This window comes from Pagrus pagrus, assembly GCF_965226575.1.
Source record: "Pagrus pagrus genome assembly, chromosome: 11".
NCBI classification, from domain to species: Eukaryota; Metazoa; Chordata; class Actinopteri; order Spariformes; family Sparidae; genus Pagrus; species Pagrus pagrus.
The window spans coordinates 12,020,652-12,031,860 of record NC_140195.1 but is presented as its reverse complement, the minus strand read 5'-3'; the positions used below and the strand labels follow the sequence as shown (position 1 = coordinate 12,031,860).

The following is an 11,209-nucleotide window of genomic DNA, read 5'->3' as shown; positions in this document are numbered from 1 at the left end:
ATGAATTCAACATGTGTGTTTGACTCCAAGTTTTGGTGAGAGACACTAAATGTTTTTGAAGACTCATCAGAAGTCAACAAGTGTATCATAACATCCTGACCAACCTCATTTATGTATTTTTATGTGTTTCCTTTGACTTTTTATGACAAAAACACAACAAGGCTACGAGCAGGAGGCTGAATAAGGACAGTTTAACTGATTTGAGTAAAAAAATTCCATTTAGTCACTAAACTGGTGCCAAAGTAAAAGCTTTAATCATGTTTCTCAGGCAGTTTCCTATTAGAAAAGGCACACCATTAATTATTGCGATGTACATTCCTTCTGGCAGGGGATTATCTGAAATCCACCTTGCTGCTGTATTTCTTGGCATTAGCAGGTAAAACCTCCCTAAGATCAGACCGTATGAAGGTTCTTCTTCTGCGTTATCTTTCGTCTGAAGAGGTTTTCTGCAGACACTTTGAGCCTGTGTGGGAACAGCGGCTGGTTCATCCCCGAGGCCAGAGAGGAGAGAACATCTGTTCTGAGCAGCAAACTTTTCATGTCTTCACGTCCTCTGTGTGTCATAAGGTCAGTGGGACCCTGTTGTAACACAAATTGTCTGCGGTCAGCCCTACAGACAAACTGCTCGCCCCTAAAGAGCAAATTCAACAGTGTGTAATCAGCTGTTTTCGCTCGTACAGCCTCCTACACCGTGTGTGTGTGTGTGAGTGTCAGGTGGATACTTCACTTTGTCATAATTTTTCTGTTTTGTGTGAGTAACACTTATATCAATTACTCTATAATGATCTTCTTTATATAATTAAGTTGTACCATTTCATGCATGGTAAATATAGATGCTTGGACGCCATTTGTGACCATTTAAGTTGATGAACCATGTCCCAGTTACCAAAGGCCTTGTCCACATATCTGATTATTATATTAATTTGAGATATAACATCATCAATTCAAGATGGCGGAGAGAAGCAGCAAGTGGGTCTCTCCAGGGATGCAGGAAGTCAGTCAGAGCTGGAGGTGCTGAGGGGTCAGTCTAAATCATGATGTCATAGTAACACCATGTTTTTTGTATTAATTTGAATGACCAGGATCTGACTGTTATTGTGAAAATATTATTATTTACCATCTTTTCCATAACTGAATAAACAAGCTGTGCTCAGAGGAAATCAGGGTCCACAGTGAAGCTGGAAAAGGTGGCAGGGTCCGCCACATATAAATACACAAGTCAATGAAGAGCTTTCTCTTCTGATTACAATTCCTTCCCCAAAACTAAAGAGTGAAAACAAACATTTAAAAAATATAACTGTGATTTCATGATTCCTGCCTGAAAGGGTTAAACTCTCTCAAGCCGCATGTGAACCCCTCAGAGTCATCCTCAGCAGCAGAGCCATAACTCAGATTACTTTCACGTGTGTCTTTGCTATTTGCTTTTTTGTTTTTACTGCCGTCCTGCCCTCCTGACCTCCAGTCTACGTGGCGTCGGCGTCAACAAGCGCTCTAACGACGTGTGAACTTTTGGGCATGCCGCGACAATGGCGCCTTCAGACAGGTGCATACACCCCCCATCACCCACCGCCGATCACCCCGCTGCCTGCCACCGAGGAGCTTTTGGACTCTTTGCGATGCTAAAGAGAAGCGATGGAGACAGTCACATTCCTGTGTAGAGCCTGGCACCTGATCTCAGACTGCAGAGCCCTGAAAAGATCAGATCATAACACAACCACATCATCCACCTTTGTTAAAATACATTGAGTCGGTCAGGATAGAGATTTATCAGGCATTCAATAATAAAATGCACAATTCAGCCATTCATGCAAAACGAAGTGCAAAGAGTAAATTAAATGTGACATTTACAGTAAAATTAGGATAAAAGCGTTATAAAATAAGACTGAATTAAAATAATATGATTTTGCCCTTTAATTTCTCGTGATTTCGCCTTTTCAAAATCACTTTTATTCCTTTAATTTGTTCTTATTCAGATCCACATTTTGTATTTCGCCTTTGTTTTTATTTCCTGCTCTTGCTTCGTCAGTCAAAGCACCTTGTGAACTCTTTTTTTAAAAGATGCTGTATGAATAAAGTTACTATTATTAAAAGATAAAAGAATTGGGGTTAATAAGCTGCTTTCAATTACGCACACATGTTGACGCACTTTTACGCATGAGACGCCAGATAAAGGATGTGAAGCCCATTACCTCTCGAGGCTGAGTCGCTGCATTTCATGCCACCTGAGGGCACAAGTTTTAACAGAGCCATCATCATACTGGACCTGTCTGCTCGGCTAATTTGACCTCACATCGTGCTGTGAGCAACCTGGAGAACAGTGGCTTTTTTCTTTTTTTTTTATCCAGACGGACCTATTCCCCGCAGAGAGTCGATATGGGGTCAGGATGAACTGAGTGCTTTGTGTTTTGCGTTGAAGGCAGCGAAGAGAACAGATCGCTTGTCTCCTGCACCTCCTCAAAATGTCTCCACCTCACCAGGGTGCGTAAAAGCCCCGCGGCACAGAGCGAAAAGAGCCACCACAACATGTCACTTATTAGGCAGAAAGATGGGATTCATTTAGTTAAAAAACAGTCACATTTAATTTAAGTGTCAATTAACTCGAACTAAAAACAGCTGTTTTGTTAATCTTATTATCTTACTCCATTTTCTGCTCTTTTAGGTGGACATTTTCCTGAAAGCAGTGCGCTCCCATAAACCTGATTTTTTTGATCGCTATTTTACGCACAGTACTCTTGAGGTGTGTGTGTGTTGAGGCTCACCACCTCACCCACACTGACAGAAAATGTACGAGCCGACAGAGGACGCTCCAGCTTCAGTTTGCCACCACACATTTTGGGAAAGTCAGTGGAGTCATGTGCAAGGTGTAAGAAACATTTTCATAAAATCCTGATTTCTCCGCTTATTTTCTCCAAGTTTTAAAATCATCCAATTTCAAAAAAACAAAAAAAACCCAACCTTTGGCCTGATTTCACTTTGAATTGCACAATCATCTATTCACATTTAAAGACAATGCATGCATGTATGCAGGTAAAGAGGGAGCCATTAGAGGCGTGAAATGCACAATTAGATTTGCGCCTCGCTGCAGCTTTTGGCACATTGGGCACCTGTGGTGAGTTGGGCTGGTGGCGCCCTGACACACGGGGTGTGTCTTGGGGCGGAGACCTGCCCACCCACTCCGCTACTTCTCCGCTCTGGTCACTATATGAGGAGGCGACTCAGTCAACAAGATACACTCAACTTCGGTACTGGTCTTGTTGATCTCTCCAGTCTCTCCGTCCTGCAGCTGCCTGAAAAGGAGATCCGTAAATCCGAGCGCACACCCGGGAATTTACACAAGTATTTTTACAGTGTCCCGGAGACGCCAGACCTCAACATGCCTCGGTCATTCCTTGTGAAGAAGTATTTCTCCAACAAGAAGCCATACTACAGGGAGAGCCACCTGGAGAGCCAAACTGGTAAGTTTTTTTCTCTCTCTCTCTCTCACTGATTGACTGAATTTGATGCATCTGTGATTGTATTTGTCATGTTGAGTGAATCACACAGAGAGAGCTTTACCAAACCCATGTGGCAGATAAGATAGACATGTATCTGTGGAGAGAGATATGTACAAAAGGCATCCACAAAAGTTTTTCTGGTCACCTGGCAAATCTGCCAAATAGATGTTGAATACAGGCCGGTAACAGGACACCAAGAATGAAAACAAGATTAGAGCTTTATTAGATTATCCGTCCATTAAGTGACAACCCACCTGACTTCCTCTCCTCTGTGTCTCCAGCTTTTGTCCCAGAAAGTTTTCCACGGGCTGAACTTCCAACGCAGGACAACAGCTCTGCGCTGACCTGCTACCCCACCAGCCCTTTCTTCAACAGCACGGACACCATGCCTGCACCTCTGTCCCCGATCACCCCCGTGTCCCTGTCCCCCTCACCGCTGGGCCCTCTGGACCTCAGCAGTTCTCCCTCGAGCAGCAGCAGCAGTGGCGAGGAAGAAGAGGACGGTGGACGCACCTCAGATCCCCCCAGTCCAGATATCATCCAGCACGTCTACCACTGTATGCACTGCAGCAACAGTTACTCCAGTCTCTCAGCGTTGTCCCACCACCAGCTCTCCCACTATGCCCCGCTGCAGCCGTCAGCGCCTGCTGAAGTCTCCACACGCCCGGCCTTCCACTGCAAACACTGCCCGAAGGAGTACACCAGCCTGGGAGCCTTGAAGATGCACATTCGCTCACACACCCTTCCCTGTGTGTGCCCGACCTGCGGCAAGGCCTTCTCCAGGCCCTGGCTGCTCAGAGGACACATCCGCACACACACAGGTAAGCATCAAACACAGCTTTTCATATTGATTTCCAGGCTCTGTTGGCTTGTAAATGTAACAGCTGGCTGCACCTTGTGCTCATTGATATTCATTGATGTCTCCTGATGTGTGAGCAAATGTTGCCTCACATGGCACAATCTAATCTCACGCATGAGAAAAGCCAATCTGCATTAAGTGAGTTAGGGTAGTGTTCCTGCTCTTTTCTCAGTCGTCTGTCGATCGTTTGACAAACAATGACCAGAGGACAGACCTTTTGGCCTGTTGTGAAGTGTTTTCCTAACGGTTTTTGTTTTTCTTTCCACCAGGTGAGCGCCCCTTCGCCTGTCAACACTGTAACCGGGCCTTCGCCGATCGCTCCAACCTGCGCGCCCACCTGCAGACCCACTCCGAGGTGAAGAAGTACCAGTGCGGCTCCTGCGCGAGGACCTTCAGCCGCATGTCCCTGCTGCACAAACACAACGCCTCAGGCTGCTGCCCTGCCTCATAGACGACACATTCCCCGAACTCTTCTTCTCATGAGCTGGCCGAAGCTGCTTGCCGGTGGACAGATTGGTGTGAGCTCTGTCACAAAGCCGTGACGGGACAGAAACCTGGACATGTGTTGCTTTTATGAAAAGACTCCAAAGTGCCTTACATTTTTCAGGACTTGTGTAGATTTTTTTGAGGTCATGTGGGGTTCCAGGGCGCATTTGTGAGTGTATGTGTGTGAACTGAGGGCAGCTGGACATGCAGTTAATTCCCAGGAAACTCCATCGGTGCCGGCCGGTCCGGGACTCTGGCCACTGTGCAGCTGCTTGGGTGTGTTTGTGTGTGTGTGTATGAGGGGATGTCATTCCTCACCATACTATACATACATGGGATGTGTGTCTGTATGAGCAAGTGTGTGTTGAGACAGCTGTCTGTGCGTGGTGTACTGTGGAGGCAGGGCGCTGAGAGACGTGTTAGCTGTGACCTCGGCGACAGGTGACCCCCACCGCCAGCCCCTCCTCATGCCACGCTCGTTGTGTGTTACGGGACATGAAAGGACCACTTAAACTTGACCAAAAAAACACAACCTTGCCTTCAACAATACCGTCATTATACTGACACGTGTTTTACTGACAATTTTTATGAACCATTTTGTTGCCTTTCAAATGGGAAGACTGTGCCTTTTCTGCCACGTGTAAATAAAAGCTTTGTTTAAAAAAAACCTGCTGTGGATCCACTTATGTACATTAATTAATACGTCAACAAGCATTGTGTGAAACTCGGGGCTCTAAATGAGTTCATCAGGACAGACATGACAGTCTCTGAATGGGAAGATAGAGCTGTGTGTGTCGGGAGGAGCAGGGGCAGGTTTGTGTGATGAGTGATGCGGGGGAGCACCTGCACACACCTGCCCGGCTGTCAGCACGTACAGGCACACATGGTGAACACATGCTTAAAACAGGCGAGGGGGCGACTGCAGGTGGGAGAAAGAAGGAGCCGAACAAGAAAAGAGAGTTTCCGCAGAAGAAAGCCAGTGTGAAATTAGCTGACTGTGGGAATCCTACTGACCCTCTTCCTGCTTCAGAAATGACCACAGATGGAGGCAGAAGCTCAGGCTCAAGACCAACAAACGCACCCCAGAGAGTCCTCTCCAGACAGCGCCGGCAGAACTGACACAGATCCTGCTCGGTCTGTCCGGCCCATCTGCTCGATAATGGTTAAATTCGGGTTACCTTGTAGGAACTTTTGGAGGAAGTCTGCACTCATGAGCCCAGCTGAGGGTGCACATATGGCAGCAATGTGTCTACAATCTCCGCTGCCCTCCTGACCCACACACACTGACGCCAGCATGTCTTAGTGAGGTAACAACACGTTTCCTCCAATAGCTCCCAGTGATGAGAGGCGGGGAGGAGGGGGGTTTAAGGAGGCTCTCTAAAAGCTTGGGATCAGATTGCATGACTTAGCTCGCCCAATGTAAACAGCACCCAAAAGACTGCATGTGCACACACACACACACACACACACACACAATGTATTGAATGAAGAGCGTGCCTCAACACTTTGTTACTGCGCTTATGTAGATTTTCCAGGTATCTGTACTTGGGTATTTATTCTTCTTTTAGTCCCCAACACAAATATCTGTACTTTCTACTTCTTACATTTTCAAAACAGGCTCGTTACGTTAGATGATTGCATTTGAGGGGAATTATCGATTATTTTATGACTGATTCCAACCTATCGGTGCATATCACGCACGGGAGACATGGCAAAACAAAACAACGTAAAAGACGTAACCAGACACTGAGGGAGAGTCAAATGTGAAGAAAAGGCGTGTTAGTGTCTCACATCTGCAGAGTGGCTGCAGCCCTCCGCCTGGATATTCTTATTTCTCAATTTTTTGCTTTACAAACCCAGTATTTTACATCCTGGGTCTGAGACTCAACACTCAATTATATTTCTGGTGCACTTATGAACAGCTCGGACAAATCCCACTGATTCTACCTTTAAATTTAATACTCTTTGGATTGTATTAATATGATGTGAGGTTCAGTTAACTTTCCACAGTTAAAAAGTCCTTCAGAGGGATACTTTTATACACTGAGTACATTTCAGAGCCGGTGCTTTCTTACTTTCACTTGAGTAAAGACTTTGAATCGGTACTTCTGCTTTCACCAGAGTCTTCTTTTACACAAGTATCTGTACTTCTACATGGGTAAAGTACTGTGTCACCTCTGGCATTACTTTGATAAAGGGGGATTTTTCATTTGTCTGCCGTTATCTCTGTGGGCCTGTTGCTGCTTCACACCTACACAGACAGTGAGTCAGAGACGCAGGCCACAGGGGACTGAACTCCGCTTGAACTGCCAGCATTGCCAGAGTTGGTGGGCACGGAGAAGGGGCAGCAGCTTTGGACGATGGAAGATGGAGGAGAAATGTCACATTTCAAATAATGCTTCAGAGCGAGACGATATTCACTCTTCTCCTTGGGATATCTAAACTCTGCCTCCACAAATTTACACAAAAACATACCGCTAAACAGACTGTCATCTCTGATATGTAATCTAACCCTGACATCTTGCTAGGGGGACATTTTTAAAGATGGCAGTGTGTAGGCGGCACTTTATCACCTTGTAGCTTTGAGGCAATGAGATCACCAGACCTGTCACCTTTCTTCTTCAGCGTGTGTTTGTGTGTGTGCGTGTGTGATATCATATTGGCCTCCTCAAAGTGTTTTAATGTTCGCAGCGTCACGCATGCGGCCCCCTGACTAATGTGACATTCCTGAGCCATTAGTGACAGACATACAATACCGCCATCGACCTGAGAAAGAGGGCCGCTCTGCTGTCCTCCCGGGCTGCTCTTGAGTCAGAGTAATAATTCGATTTTCCTGTAACAGGAAATAATGTTATGCTGACCTAATTAGGAAGAGAAGGGGGATTGACAGTCATTTAAGTTTCTCACATGTGTTATTCCCATGAGAAGAAGGTCTAAGCATTATCGCTCTGATGAATGAAAAACAATACAAATTTTGGGAATGAGTTCAACTTTGTGTACACAAAAGCTGATGTTTGACAATGTACAGCCGGAGTGCCGTCATCCTGGAAACACAAAATACATGCCTCTCTCTAAACAATGATGCCGTGTAGAGTCATAAGTGAGGCTTCGTAGGCAGATTACAGGGCCGTGTAAACTCTGCTCCGTTGGTTTGAGCGTTTGGAAAGCAGCGCTGCACGTCGACGATGAAACAAACCTTTTCCGACACGTAAAACTAACATCTTTGACAGCTCAAATTACAGTTTTCTCTTCTGCCGCTCTGCTCTCATTGTATGTGTTTGTGGTAATGTTTGGGACGCAGGAAGCGGCCTGTCAGTCTTGTACAAACACAGCTCTTCCAAAAAGTGCTGATATAAAGCATCTGGGTGCGGCTACAGCTGTTTGTGTGTACACGGATGGATGAGTGTGTTTGTGAGTGCTTGTGAAGTGTAGTTGTCTCTCTGTCTGGGGTTGCTGGAAGAGAGAGCGTACAGGAATATTGCTGAAATCAGAGCTTTTAGGGGTTTCAGAGCTGAATCACTGGAGGATCAGATTCGAGCCAAGGAGGTTAAGTCACTGGGTTAAAGTTTCAAACTCTCTTACAAGCTGCAGTGCTCTTTCACAATGTCACTGTCCAGAGCTTCAGCGCCAACCTCCTCTGCTGGAGAGGGACTCTCTCATCCACCTTTGTCCTTTAAAACACGCTAAAGCAACATCATGCACCTATTTTACTTTAAATATCAGCTTCAAAATCATTTCGTTGGTGCTCTGACTAGTAATAAGGAGAATGTTGCCTCTATCATTCCCACTCCCACACACCCTGGATGCCTGTTGTTGCACTGTGTAACTTTGTTTCTCCTGTGAGAACCGTGAAGTGCTGTATGTCACACACTCTCTCAGTATTCTTAGCACCGATGTCATGGCAGAGGCGTAGAGGCCAAACAGGATGTTGATGGTGGAAGAGAAGAAGAAAAAGAGAGAGTGATGCAAGAGGCTGAATAGGAGTAAATCTGGGGCTTGTTATCGATGGACCAGTACCCTCAAACTCCATCAGGCACGTCTGCGTTGCGTTCAACAGCCACCAGAGCTGATCGCGACCGTTCTGACAATGCTCGTGGCTCCACCAGGCACGCCACGCTGTGTTTTAGAGCAGCCAGAGTCTGTTTTCGATGGAAGCCTCGTCAAGTTGCACAGAGAGCGTCCAGTCAATTTTCAAAATAAAAATGTTGTGCAGACTTATATTCCTTTTCTGATAAAATTATGTGTCATGAAACCCCTAAATTCCTACACGGTGGATAACTAATAAAATGATCCAACTAAAGACAACATTTCTGTACAAATAAAAACAGGCATTTAGGATTGGGAAAGTAATAGCATGAGGTTGGAAGGAGAGGGTGAACTGGGGATAAGAAGATGATAACGGGAGGAGGAAAAGACAAAGCGATGAGGAAGACGAGATTGGACATCGGGGGAGAAGGGAGGTGGGGCGGTTAGTGGGTGTCTGGTGAAGAATGAGTGTTTCTGTCCGCGGGCCGTTTATCAAATCAGTTGGGAGGAGAATTTGCTGAGGAATGCCACATGTTGCAATGCAGACTCGATCAATGACACGTGCTGTGCGAGGGCAGAGAGATACGCTCTCTGTGGATACTTTTCTTGTAAGAGATTTGTACATTTCTGGGTAGTTTCAGGGTTTCATTAAGTCATAACATGGATGCTGCTGCGCACACAAAGAGCTCAGATCTCTGGACAAATAAACCAGTTCTACCCAAGGACAGGATATGGCCTCTAGGAGGGGGTACACGCCATTTCCTGCCCACCTCCGCACTCCTGCTGTCCCCTTCAATGGTGTGTGTGTGTGTGTGTGTTATGTGGCTGGTGCTGTGTTTCCTCCTAAACACAGAGCCTCTCTGTCCCACAGGGTCAGAGGGTAGAGGATGAGCCATAAAGGGACAGGAGGGTAAACAGATGAGATACGTTTCCAACCGTGTGCCATCCAGAGCTTCTCACATGCAGGTTTCCATTGCACCCAAATAGTTCAGGGACAGTTAAACTACACTGCTGAGCTCCGTACATACGCATGAAGAGGGAAAGAGAAAGCAGGGCAGTGTGGATAAAACCTTACATCAGTTATTGACAGAAATAATTGATTTTTTTCTAAATAATCAGGGTTTACAGTTCATAGATAAGGTATGCAGGCGGGAATCCAGTCAATGAAATACTCCCCAAGTCAAGGTATAGATCGATGATACGCAACAATAAATCCAATTACTCAAGTACTATACTTAAGTACAGTTTTGAGGTACTTGTACTTACCTTGAGTACTACATTTTGAAGGCCAATACTTTATGTTTTACTATTTATTTGATCTCTTTAGTTACTAGTTACTTTGCAGATTACATGCTGCATCAGAGCCAAAGTATCACATTTTTAAATTAATTCATTTATACACAATCACATAAATAAAAACACTGATCCTGACAATCAGAAAAAACCTTTATATACTTAAGTACATTCATCATGATATCAGGTACTTTAAGGCTTTTACTCAAGTACTATTTGTATGGGTGACTTTCACTTTTACCAAAGTAATATTTTAACATGATATCATTACTTTTACTCAAGTATGGCTTTTGGATACTTTTTACAACAATGCTCTCAAGAAACTGCATCAGTCTATAGAAATCAGTGAGGGAATGTAACAGTACATTTACTAACTTAAGTATAATTGTGAGGTACTTGTACTGTGTTTCCATTTTCACTGCATTACTTTTTTTTAGCCAAATATTTTACCTGTCGCTTCACTTAATTTATTTGATAACTCTAGTGACTTTGTTACTCTGCATCAGAGAAAATATGTAAATTAATGCAGTTTTTCATTGCTCAACAGAAAAAACATTGATTCACACATCCCATCAGTAAAGTCTGTTAATCGACTCTTGTTTGGTGATTTCATGTACACATTTATTTTTTCCACACAATCGATTAGCTTGATCAGAATCTCAGCTATGTACAAGCAAATAATGAATAATGTTCTTATTGATTATGATCATGTAAACTAAACTAATCATGAGCAGAGATAGCCTCCATGGTTAAACAGACACAGGAAGAAGAAACTCCAAACATGTACAGAAAAAACATCAAAGTCCCGCCTATAAAGTTTGATTGACAGGTGATCACTTGTGCAGTGAAGAAATGCGACAGCAATCAGCTCTGAGCAACAACGATGGAGACAACAAATGCTTTAAGAAATTAAACGCAGGATTTTAACTTGCAATCGATAGCTTTTTGCACTAACTTAAAATTCTGAAGTAAAAACTCACTGTACTAATGATTGTAGAAAAATGACACCATCTGCATATAAAATTTGTACAGCCCCTTAAATTACTGCTGC

At 44.5% G+C, this 11,209-nt stretch overlaps 1 protein-coding gene across 1 annotated transcript; it reads left to right on the top strand.

Annotated features, from left to right (window-relative positions):
* The first annotated feature begins 3,217 nt into the window (after positions 1-3,217).
* Positions 3,218-5,500, top strand: snai1b (snail family zinc finger 1b). Its single transcript, XM_084367014.1, has 3 exons — positions 3,218-3,455; positions 3,776-4,315; positions 4,623-5,500. The coding sequence occupies exons 1-3, from the start codon at positions 3,374-3,376 to the stop codon at positions 4,802-4,804; spliced, it is 804 nt and encodes a 267-aa protein (XP_084223140.1). The 5' UTR covers positions 3,218-3,373; the 3' UTR covers positions 4,805-5,500.
* Positions 5,501-11,209: the final 5,709 nt, after the last annotated feature.